The sequence below is a fragment of the Sprattus sprattus genome (assembly GCF_963457725.1).
Source record: "Sprattus sprattus genome assembly, chromosome: 8".
In the NCBI taxonomy this organism is placed as follows: domain Eukaryota; kingdom Metazoa; phylum Chordata; class Actinopteri; order Clupeiformes; family Clupeidae; genus Sprattus; species Sprattus sprattus.
The window spans coordinates 940534-952755 of NC_137927.1; the positions used below are offsets into that span (position 1 = coordinate 940534).

At 43.2% G+C, this 12222-nt stretch overlaps 1 protein-coding gene across 1 annotated transcript in view; it reads left to right on the top strand.

Moving 5' to 3' along the window:
• The window catches only part of LOC308369642 (transient receptor potential cation channel subfamily M member 1-like), a gene marked incomplete at both ends in the record, with an annotated part of 120576 nt that overhangs the window by 25017 nt on the left and 83337 nt on the right, over positions 1-12222 (top strand). Inside the window, 3 exons of the mRNA XM_080844143.1 lie at positions 4584-4758; positions 7440-7563; positions 11932-12004. Of these exons, the coding sequence (XP_080700269.1) occupies positions 4584-4758; positions 7440-7563; positions 11932-12004 (372 nt within the window). The remainder of the gene's footprint in view (positions 1-4583; positions 4759-7439; positions 7564-11931; positions 12005-12222) is intronic.

Sequence of the window (12222 nt, forward strand, 5' to 3'; positions counted from 1 at the left end):
TTTAGTGGAACCGCAGACATTACCAGATGGGAAGTGACATAGTCACGCATCCAATTTCGAAACACTATTTATTCACGCCTGGAAGGCTGAGACACGTCAATCTTCTCCTGAGCCCGCCCCCTCAGGAGTGCATAAAAAGCCACACCTGACGTGTCTCTTCCTCTTGGACAATTTGAGCGTAACAAAATAACACACCCACTCCAAGAAGAATGGACACTGTACACGCAACCTTGGTAATGTCTGCGGTTCCACTAAAGGAACTGAGGTTACGTAAGTAACCGAGACGTTCCTTGTCGTAGAACACTACGAGATTACCAGATGGGAACCGTATCCCTTCAAGCGTGAAAAATACAGTGTCAATAAACCTTAGCCAGCTCCTCGTACTTCTGACCTCCCAAGAGGTTCTCACGACAGCTGGCGGTTAACATCACGGGGCAATCCCTTCTTTACATAGGCTACAACATCTCTGATCACCAGCCTACGGGATTCCCCCTTATATCGGTTAATTTGCATTTATCATATAAAAGCTGATAAACACATACATTACCTGCCTACATGAGTCTCTCATATAACGGTTCATCTGCATTAGTATAAAAGCTAATGAACACATACGTTATCAATAACCTTCTCACGCAGACTAAGCGATTTCCAATCGTCTGTCTACATGATTTCCCCATTTATCGGAACGTCAGCATTTAACGTGTAAAAGCTGGCAAACGTTCATATTAATAACCATTCACAGGCTCTGGGGAGCTATTGAATTATCAGCGTGTAAGACTTCTTGCAAGAAAGAAGGAATAGCCACATCTAACATATAGAATCTAATGAAAGTGTGGCGAGAATTCCAACTCGCAGCCTTACAATATCACACGTTTTGCTGGCACCAAGCCAACAACAGCGTGGTTTTAAATGAAACAAGTTTCATGTCTACTGTCACAAGGGGCTCGAACGGAGGACCTGTGAGAGCGCGTAAAACCACCAGCAGATCCCATGAGGGTACTAAGTGCCTTTCGTGCACTCTGAGACGCCTAACGGCAGCCAAAAGCGTGACGTTAAAGGGTGATTACCTGGAGTTATTAATATTAATTCTCTGCCCTCATCCCTTATCCTGCTCAGCACCTGCTGAAGGAGAAAGATCGGGGAAAAAGCGTAAAGACGCATGTTCGGCCATTGGTGGCCCAGCGCGTCTACTCCTAACAGGGGGTTGACTCCCCCCAGCGAGAACCAGAGCGGGTAGCGGGCGTTCTCTCTGTTGGCAAACAGATCCACCTGAGCTCTGTGAAAACGTAGCCAGATCTGCTCGATCACCTGAGGGTGAAGACACCAGTCTGCAGCCTGTGGATTGCCCCTCGACAGCAAGTCCGCGCCCCAGTTGCGGTGGCCCGGAACATGAACTGCTCTGAGGGAACTGATGCGAGCTGCTGCCCACAAGAGCAGGCGGGATGTCAGGCGATGCAGCGACGGAGAGCGAACACCCCCCCTGACGGTTTATATACTGGGGGCACACCATCACATTGACAGAAGTGGGTAATGAGTACAGTGATGGAAATGTTGAGGGGAAACTTACCAAGCATGACTATGTTCGTGACATGATATGTTTTGTGACATGGGTTATGCTTATGCAGACTGATACACTGTGCCTGACATGCAGGTTGCATGTGAGCGGAAGGCAGTCTTACTGGCGGTAGGGGACCACCTCCCCTTCCTTCAAATGGCAGGTGAGCAGGTGCGCTGGAACCTGTTCAGCCTTCCCCCGCTGCAGGTAGCATGCTGGAGCGGGGAAAATCTGTCGCTGTTTAGAGCTGTGCCCTCTTCTGCTGGGGAGGGGGCAAGATCTGGGGGCACACCATCACATTGACAGAATGTGGGTAATGTGTACAGTGAAGGAAATGTTGAGGGGAAACTTACCAAGCATGACTTATGTTCGTGACATGGGTTATGCTTGTGACATGGGTAATGCTTTTGCAGACTGATACACTGTGCCTGACATGCAGGCTGCATGTGAGCGGCAGGCAGTCTTACTGGCGGTAGGGGACCACCTCCCCTTTCTTCAAATGGCAGGTGAGCAGGTGCGCTGGAACCTGTTCAGCCTTCCCCCGCTGCAGGTAGCATGCTGGAGCGGGGAAAACTGTCGCTGTTTGAGCTGTGCCCTCTTCTGTAGGGGAGGGGGCAAGATCTGGGGAAAAAACAGCATCATGTTGCTTAAAACATATGGTCCCATGGGTGCCGTGGCGAATGCTATGAGGGGCATTCACCTACGCATGACTACTGGTGAGTCTACAGGACTGGTGCCTGTGATATCACGGCGCTTTGCGTGAGGCTACGGCCGTTTAAGCGGCAGCCTGGCTCACTGCTACCCGTTGACGCAGGCGTGTACTGCACAGCTGGGAGACCACACCGTGCTCGACCTGAGGTCACACGTGCGCCATGGGCAGTCTTTTTCAGTGGGGGCTGACACAGGAGGGCCACAGTAGAACTCTCCATCCAGCAGGCTCTCCGTATCCAGTCAGAAAATCCACGTCTGGGATGGGCTGGTTGGAAACCGTGAGGGAGCTCCACCAGCTGGGAGCGGTTGCGGCAGTAAAAGCTACAGCAGGGCTCCCTGTCACTTGCTGCTGGAGGTGTGCACTGCTCAGCTGAGAGTGTAACTCCAGTTTGAGCAGACATCTGCTTCCTCGCATCCCTGCAGTCCCAGCACGCGAGGCATTAAGCCTGCTGAAGCACTAGAACAAGAGAAACATTAGTACAGAGAGAGTTCAATAACTTCATCAACACTGCTGTCGGCAGCAAGCTAGCAAGCAAGCTAACAAGCCAGCAAGCTAGACATTTCACTCAACTCTCTGAAGTTTAACTCACAGACTCACGTCAGTGACGGGAGTGACAGAGTATGCAATTCAATTGAATTTATATATAGCGCCAACAATACAATTGCCTATGGGCGCTTTAGTATGATAGTAGATGCTAACAAGCTAAATAGCCAACACAACTCTCTGAAGTTTAACTCGCGCTCACGGTAGTGAGGGATAGAGTAGTTACATTCTTAATGGCAAGCCATCAGGCAAAGATAAGCTAGCCCGCTAACGAGCTAGGTATCTAATTCCATTAAGCCTGAGTGAGCTAGTCCGCTATCAAGCTAAATAGCCAACTCAACTCTTACTTACTTACTAACTAACTCTCATGAGCCAAACTCGCGGGAGTAGACAGAGATATTCACATTCATAGCAAGGTGAGCTAGCCCGCTAACAAGCTAGGTAGCTAACTCTATGAAGTCTTAGTGAGCTAGTCCGCTAACAAGCTAAATAGCTAACTTGAGTTTTAAGACCATAAGCCTTAGTGAGGGTAGAAAAACATTCGTTTACCTTCCCAAGAGGGACAGTCGTCAGGGACCGACCCATTTTGCAGGATAGTCCGTGGACTAGCCAGCTAATGAGCTAACCTTGCAGCTCCGGTCAGAGCCATGTTGCGCAGCGTGCCAAGGGGAGTTCGGAATGAACGCCAACTGGACGGACTGAAATGTGAAAAGGTTAGCACAAAACGTCGCAGGCCGGGACGAGGCCACTGCCTGGACATAACTGAAATGAAGAATATTAGTACGAGTGCAAGTATCACAACGAAACACGTTGAGCAGCAAAGGTTAGCAAGCTAGTCCGAGGACAGCTGGTAACAGTTTAGATACAATACCTCGAGTTTCTTAGATTAAAGCCAAACTCGTAGCACCCAGAGCCAGTGATGGGTGGAACCCAATTCACCAACTACGAAGAGTATGTGGCATACGAGGATTGCAATAATTATAATAATTTGAGCGTAATAGAAAAAAGTGTTTGTTGTTACAAGTACCTTGTACATGCAACGCAAAATCAGAAAAGAGGAAGAGACACGTCAGGTGTGGCTTTTATGCACTCCTGAGGGGGCGGGCTCAGGAGATGATTGACGTGTCTCAGCCTTCCAGGCGTGAATGAATAGTGTTTCGAAATTGGATGTGTGACTATGTCACTTCCCATCTGGTAATGTCGTAGTGTTCTACGACAAGGAACTGAAATGTGGTATACTTATACTTGGCCCCACGTGCTAACAAAATGGCCAATCAAATTTCAGCAGTCAGTCTTTGGAAGTGTGAAAGGCCGATCTGCATTAAACTTCATAGGATCATTCATAATGGCACATAGAAGCTGTACTACTCATCCTCATGTGGGAGCTGTAAAAAGCACATTTACATATTGGCTCATATCACAGGAACTGCATGGGTTAGAACAAAACTATTTTTCTGATTCCTTATAATCACCTACATCTAATGGTATTTGGTAAATTAGACATAAATCTAAATCATTAGGCTACGCAATGTAACTGTACCTGAACATTGAGACACATGCACTGTTATACTTATTATGTTTAAAAAGTATTACATTGTAAATCTATGACAAAATAATCTGTCCCCTTGAGTCTAAAACTTTTATATAAGATGTAGACTGCTTAAAATAAAACATTACCAAGAGTTCACATGGAGCATAATTTCAACTGCTTTTCAAAAGATCCTCATCAGAGGTCCTGGTGTTTCTGTGTGTTTGTTCACGTGTGCTTCACAGGCCTGGGCCAGGGTGTGCCTCTGGTGTGCCTGATCCTGGAGGGAGGCCCTAATGTGGTCGCCACTGTGTGCGAGCACCTGCGTGAGGAACCTCCTGTGCCTGTGGTGGTCTGTGATGGCAGTGGACGAGCATCTGACATCATCTCATTTGCTCACAAGTTCTCAGAGGAAAATGGGTAAAAACAAATGTTTGAACATTGCTTTGAACATTAGTTCATACATAATACTTTGCACATACAGTGGGGAAAATAAGTATTTGAACCCCTGCCGATGGCCACTTGCAAAGAAATTTGTGATCTAGAATTGTAATGGTAGGTGTACTTTAACAGTGAGAAACAGAATATCAACAAAAAAATCCAGAAACTGAATTTTATAACATTTATGACTTCATTTGCATTGATGCAGAAAATAAGTATTTGAACCCCTAGCAGAACATGACTTAGTACTTGGTGGAATAACCCTTATTGACAAGCAAAGATATCAGACGTTTCTTGTAGTTGGTCACCAGGTTTACTGCAGATCCTCTCCAAATCCTTAAGGTTGCATTTTCAATGGGAGGGAATGAGAGAATGAGGTTCAAGTCCAATATTCCACGTAGCATGGCCCCATCATAGTCCCCTTGATGCGGTGGAGTCGTCCTGTACTCTTGGCAGAGAAACAGCCCCAAAGCATAATGTTTCCACCTCAATGCTTGACGGTGGGTATGGTGTTCTTGGGGTCATATTCAGCATTCTTCCCCATTTCAAACACTTGTTTGAGTTGATGCCAAAGAGCTTGATTTTGGTCTCATCTGACCACATCCTGTCTTCCAATCCTCCTTAGAATCATTCAAGTATGAATTGGCAAACTTCAGATGGCCCTGTACATGTGCTTCCTTGAACAGGGGGACCTTGCGAGTACTGCAGTACTTCAAAAAATTACGGCGTAGTGTGTTGCCAATGGTTTTCTTGGTGACTGTGGTCCCAGCTGCCTTGAGATCATTCACCAGCTCCCCCTGTGTAGTTCTGGGGTTATTCTGCACCTTTCGGATGATCACTGATAGTATTGCGTAGATCCCCAGACCTAGAGAAGTTGACAGTTGTTTGGTGTTGCTTCCATTTACGAATAATCGCACCAATAGTTGTGTGCTTCTCACCAAGCTGCTTGCCAATGGTTTTGTAGCCCATTCCAGCCTTGTGCAGGTCTACAATCTTATTTCTGACGTCCTTGGACAACTCTTTGGTCTTGCCCATGGTGGTGAGGTTGAAGGTGTGAAGTATGATTCTTTGGACAGGTTTCTTTTATAAACGTCACCAGTTGAGATCAGGTGTACCTTGTGTAGACCCTAATGAGGACTAATCTGTGTACTTCTTGGGCACATAACTGGTCATTGGGAGCCAGAATTCTTGCTGTTTGGTTGGGGGTTCTAGGGTTATCACATTTGTGGGTTCGGTTATACTCTCAAAATGGCTCAAAAAAGATAACGTTCATGTGAAACTCGCCAGTCTATTCTTGTTCTTAGAAATTGAGGCTATTCCATGTGAGAAATTGCGAAGAAACTGAACTTTTCCTACAAAGGTGTGTACTACTCCCTTTAGAGAACAACAGAAACGGGCTCTAACCAGAGTAGAAAGAGAAGGTGGAGGCCCCGGTGCACAACTCAGCAAGAAGACAAATATATTAGAGTGTCTAGTTTAAGAAATAGACGCCTCACAGGTCCTCAACTGGCAGCTTTATAAATGGTACCCGCATAATGCCAGTGTCACCTTCTACAGTGAAGAGGCGACTCTGGGATGCTGGCCTTATAGACAGAGTGGCAAATAAAAAGCTATATCTGAGACTGGCCAATAAAAAGAAAAGATTGATATGGGCAAAAGAACACAGACTTTGGACAGAGGAAGATTGGGAAAAAGTGTTCTGCACAAATTTAAAGTTTGAGGTGTTTGGATCATACAGAAGAACATTTGTGAGACGCAGAACAGGCGAAAGGATGCTGGAAGAGTGCCTGACGCCATCTGTCAAGCATGGTGGTGGTAATGTGATGGTCTGGGGCTGCTTTGGTGCTGGTAAAGTGGGAGATTTGGTCAAGGTAAAAAGGATTTTAAATAGGGAAGGCCATCACTCCATTTTGCAACGCCATGCCATACCCTGTGGACAGCGCTTGATTGGAGCCAATTTCCTCCTACAACAGGACAGTGACCCAAAGCGCACCTCCAAATTATGCAAGAACTATATAGGGAAGAAGCAGGCAGCTCGTATGCTGTCTGTAATGGAGTGGCCAGCGCAGTCACCAGATCTCAACCCCATTGAGCTGTTGTGGGAGCAGCTTGGCCGTATGGTGCTGAAGAAGTGCCCATCAAGCCAATCCAACTTGTGGGAGGTGCTTCAGGAAGCGTGGGGTGAAATTTCTACAGATTACCTCAACAAATTAACAGCTAGAATGCCAACGGCCTCCAATGTTGCAATTGCTGCAAATGGAGCCTTTTTTGACAAAAGCAAAGTTTGAAGAACCAAATTAATATTTCAAATAAAAATCATTATTTCCAACCTTGTCAATGTCTTGACTATATTTTGTATTCATTTTTAAACTCATTTGATAAATACAAGTGTGAGTTTTCATGGAAAACATGAAATTGTCTGGGTGACCCCAAACTTTTGAACGGTAGTGTATATATATTGAGACAGATACAGGCAATAAAGATAGATTGATTGATAGAGAAACAATGAGTCAGACAGTATAGGACTACTTTCACGTACCCCCAGGGGTACGCGGACCCCCGGTTGAGAACCACTGGTATAGAGTGTAGCACCTATATTTCCTTCAGGGAATGCAAATCTAGATTTTTCTTTTCTCCCACATGTGTATTCTGTTCCTCAGGATGATGAGTGATGGTGTGAGGGACCAGCTGCTGGTCACCATACAGAAGACATTCAACTACAGCCGGAGTCAAGCCCAGCAGATCTACCTCATGGTCATGGACTGCATGAAGAAGAGAGAACTGGTGAGGCCTAAGATTTGGTTTCCATTTAGTGGTGACGCTTTGATTACACAGTTCAGTGTTTGTACAGTTCTTGCACTTCTAAACTGTGGGCAGAATAATCTGCTATGTGTCTTCAAAAAAGCTGTATTTCCCCAAGTGAGTGGTCATTCATCACGTAGCGTGACTTTTTAAAGTTACATGTCACAGGTAGAGCAGAAAAGCAAGGATGAAGGAGAGAAGGTGAAAAAGCCTGTCTACTGAAAGCAGCAAACAGTTGCCAAAGTGGATGCAATAGAAGAAACACACAGTCCTTCCATATATTTTAGAGATTCATCTGTGTGACTCAAGGCCATGACATGAGGTTTCAAAGCTGGCATTGAGAACCAGTTGTTGTGCTGTAACATGAAGTCATAACACTAAACACAGTCATGCACTAAACTTTACTTTATTGATTGACTGCAAGTCACACATACCATCTCTGTATTTCTGTATTTCTTATTCTGTGTACTGGTGTTGTATATATTGTATATAAGTATATATATATATTCTGTTAAGGTGTGTGCTGTTGCTGTATAAATTGTATGATAATATATACATAGGTACTTTAATATATTCCACGGCGCTTTGTTGCACACTTAATATTTATATATATATTATGCAATTCCTACCGTTTTTTAGATATGCAATATTGTTGTGTTATATGTTGTTGTTGTGTTATATGTTGTCCCTCGTCGCACCAACAGGAGAATCACTCCAAATTTCGTTGTATGTAAATACAATGAAAATAAAGGCTTTTGTATTCTATTCTATTCTATAATAGACTAAACATTTAATCAGCCTCAGCTGTTGTACTCACAGTGCACAACCTCTTAGTGTGAAGGCATATCAGAACAGTACACAACCTCTTAGTGTGAAGGCATATCAGTACAGTACACAACCACTTAGTGTGAAGGCATATCAGTACAGTACACAACCTCTTAGTGAGGTCGCGGTGAATTTATTTTCTGCTTTTTACCATCAAAGACCCCCCAGGAGCAGTGGGCAGCTTGTAGCGCCCGGGGACCAGGTGAAGTGAACTGTCCATCTTTGGTCAGGGATGGACATGTGTTCTGTTATTTTGCATGTTTTTCTGTTGGGGTTCTTAGTGGAGGAAACCCCTTGTGAACACGGGGAGAAATGCAAACTCCACACAGAAAGGCCCGGGAGATAGCCCACCTGAGCACTGAAGGTCTGGGGAGGACCTGCCCCTCAGAGCCTACAGCGCCCCATGTGGGAATCGAGGGCATATCAGTACAGGGCACAACCTCTTAGTGTAAAGGGTATATCAGTACAGTGCAGTGGCAGACTTGGGGAGGTGGCAGGGGGGCCATGGTTGAAAAAGTGTGGCTAAAGTGCTCTGTAGGGTGGTGAAATTAAGAAGAAATGCCCTTGCTGCCCTTTATATGGGAAAGAAATGATTGAGTGCACTCTTGAATGCCCCTTCATGAAATACAAAGATGTGTCCTGTAGAGCAAGGAGGTTTGATAACGTGTCCTAATGGAGTTGATGCAGTGCCCTGTGTGGTGACCTTACAAAAGGATACACTTGAGGTTCCCTACGGGTGCCTTTTTTTTATTCAAACTCATGATGTGCCCTCTTAGGAGAAAAAATTCCCAGTGAAGAAAATAACTTCATTACCCTCCGGTCTCCCTTACAACATGCCCCCTCGGGCAGGCTTGCCCTTAGTGGGTGCAGTGACCCCAGTGAAGGGGCCATTCGTTTTTCATGGACAAATTGTATTAAGTTTAGGGCTGGGCAACGATTACAATTTTTAATCACGATTAATCGCATGATTTCCCTGATTAATCACGATTAATCGCATTTGTATACGCAAAATTCGATAATCAAATCAAAATCAAAAGTAGTGTACAGCGCACTTTTATTTTAAATGTTCTGCCGTATGAACGAAAGTGCCATAACATGTGTTGTGCAAACACTTTTAATATCAGCAGGTACCTAAAATATTCAGTGTAAATCTCAACTTAAACAATGTTAAATAAGCAAATACAAAATTAAAGCTCATTGCCACTCCCAGGACATTAATGTAATCAGGCAATTTCTGAGTTAACAGCAGAAACATTTTACTTTCATCAGGGAGCAGTATAACCAGTCTATATTCAGTAGCTTACCAAATGTCCCTGTTAGAGTGAGAAACCAGAAAACACTTTTAGTGCAGTTTTTATATAGTAGCAGTTACTACAGAAATATTACTTGTTTAAACTAAACATGTAATAATTCAAATTATTTTATTAGGTTAGTAATATTCCTATTATAAAAGTAAACATATATCTTATGTTGCCATTCTATATGCTGAGTATATTGAGTAAATATTGATTTAACATAAATTACATAAATACCTTGTGCATGTGTTAATTTATTGCACCGATCTGTTCTGTTTCAAGTTATTTTCATATGAAAACCCATAGTTATAATTATAATGATTCATAAGTATGCAGTGTCATAACTACATCTCTGACGTTTATAACAAACCAAACCGTTTCAAAATCGGTTGAAAATTGAGCAAGTTATGGTTATTTAAAAAGTACATATTATGGATGATCGGGCTGGCAAGATGGCCGCCATGTGCGGACGTTCGACTCCGTTGGCCAGCAACGCCATAGATATGTAAGGGATAACGGCCTCCGAGCTGTGCAGTTCTACAAAGTTAATGGACGCTGCGGGGCAAAGAACTCCACGACGCGCAGCGAAGTCCATTAACTTTGTAGAACTGCACAGCTCGGAGGCCGTTATCCCGCTTACCTCCCGTTTACAACATCCAAAAATGTTTTTATTATTATTATTATTTAGAATTTTCTTTATCTTTAGGTAACTTAATATGCATAGTAACCTGATGAATTCTTGTTTGAAGCCTAGTGCTCCCGTTAGAGAAAGTAGTGCCTGGAACAGGCTGTTTTTTCAACAAAAAAAAACGTTACGTTGGTTGTCAATGGTAACCACCTATTTCGTTCCAGAGGGAGATAAATGTATATAAAGGCTAGATATCTTGCCCGCGTTTCTGGCCAACGGAGTCGAATGACCGCAGATGGCGGCCATTTTGCGACAGGATAGCTCGCTCACCCTTAACATTGTGTTGGTAGTGGTACATACTTTTTAAATAACCAGAACTTGCTCGATTTTCAACCAATTTTCAAACGGGTTGGTTTGTTGTAAACGTAATATATGTAGTTATGACACTGCATACTTATGAAGAATTATAAACATGGGTTTTCATATGAAAATAACATTGAACAAAACAGATAGGTGCAATAAATACACATGCACAAGCTATTTATGTAAAATCAATATCTAGGATACTAAAACTCAGCATACAGAATGGCAACAGGAGATAAATGTATACCATTATTATCACCTTTATAAAAACAATATTACTGATATAATAAAATTAAGGTGATCCCACGGGTTCTCGTTTCAAGGGAACTTTCAATAGAGCAGGCTGCACAAAAGTCTGGCATCTTCATTGGCAACAAAGTCAGCAATTTCCTGTCGAAATCATAATGTAAGATGTTTAAGAAACCAACCCGATTGGAAATCATGTGCAACTTCAGTTTTATTATGTGCAACTTAAGTTATATTGAAAAGAAAGAACAATTACGCCTCGCCAATTGATGTAAAATGACTGATACACAATAGCCGTGATACACAATTAAGCTGCACATTTCAACATGTTCAAGCATCCAGAATTATTACCAAGGTAATGACATTTGTAAATCTGTCAAGATTTCAGCGAGATAAGAGTGTAAACGATTGTGAAGATCACTGACGTTACCTAACGTACCACTATCCATCCCGGAAGCTATCCTGTCGCAAAACGGCCTCCTCTGCGGTCGTTCAAGACTCCGCCGTGAGTCATCTAGCCTTTATGTACATATCTATGGGCAATGTGACAAGACATATATCTATGGTTTATTCATTTCTGGTTTCGCAGCAGACTTTTACAAAATGAAAGCCTTTGAACAAAATAATAAGACCTGCGTTAACGCGCAATGAAATAATTGTCGGCGTTAAATAATTCATGAATTAACGCGATAAAAACGCGTTAACTTGCCCAGCCCTAATTAAGTTGTTACATGGTTTCATAACAAATTAATACATTTTGTGGCACATTCAGAGAGCTGAACAAAACTTAGCATAGATGCATATATGACTTTCATGTGAAAATTTGACTGGTTTATACACTCAGCTCAATTTGTGAAGGCGAAACTAGACTAGTCAGCAACTAAATCACTCAAGGAGTCATTTCCATTTTACTCTGCTTTTTCATCAGTACAGTTGGCTAAGAATTAAAAGTTTCAAGAGTTTTCCTGACTATACTTCATTTTCTGTTTCCAGATTACAGTGTTCCGCATGGGTTCAGAAGGCCAACAGGATATTGAGATGGCCATACTTACTGCACTGCTGAAAGGTAATGTCACAAATGAATGGTCACAAACCCAACCATAAATGTAGGATACCTGTTAATAACCAGCATTCAATCTGAAATGTTCCAGTGACCAATATACAATGCGGCACGCTTAGAAACTGATAAACACTGTTTCAAAGCATTTTGTAATTTCTTTCTGTGTGGCATAATTATTAGCTATAGGGAACCCTTTCAGCTCTGTCTCCTCACTGCACTCCTCA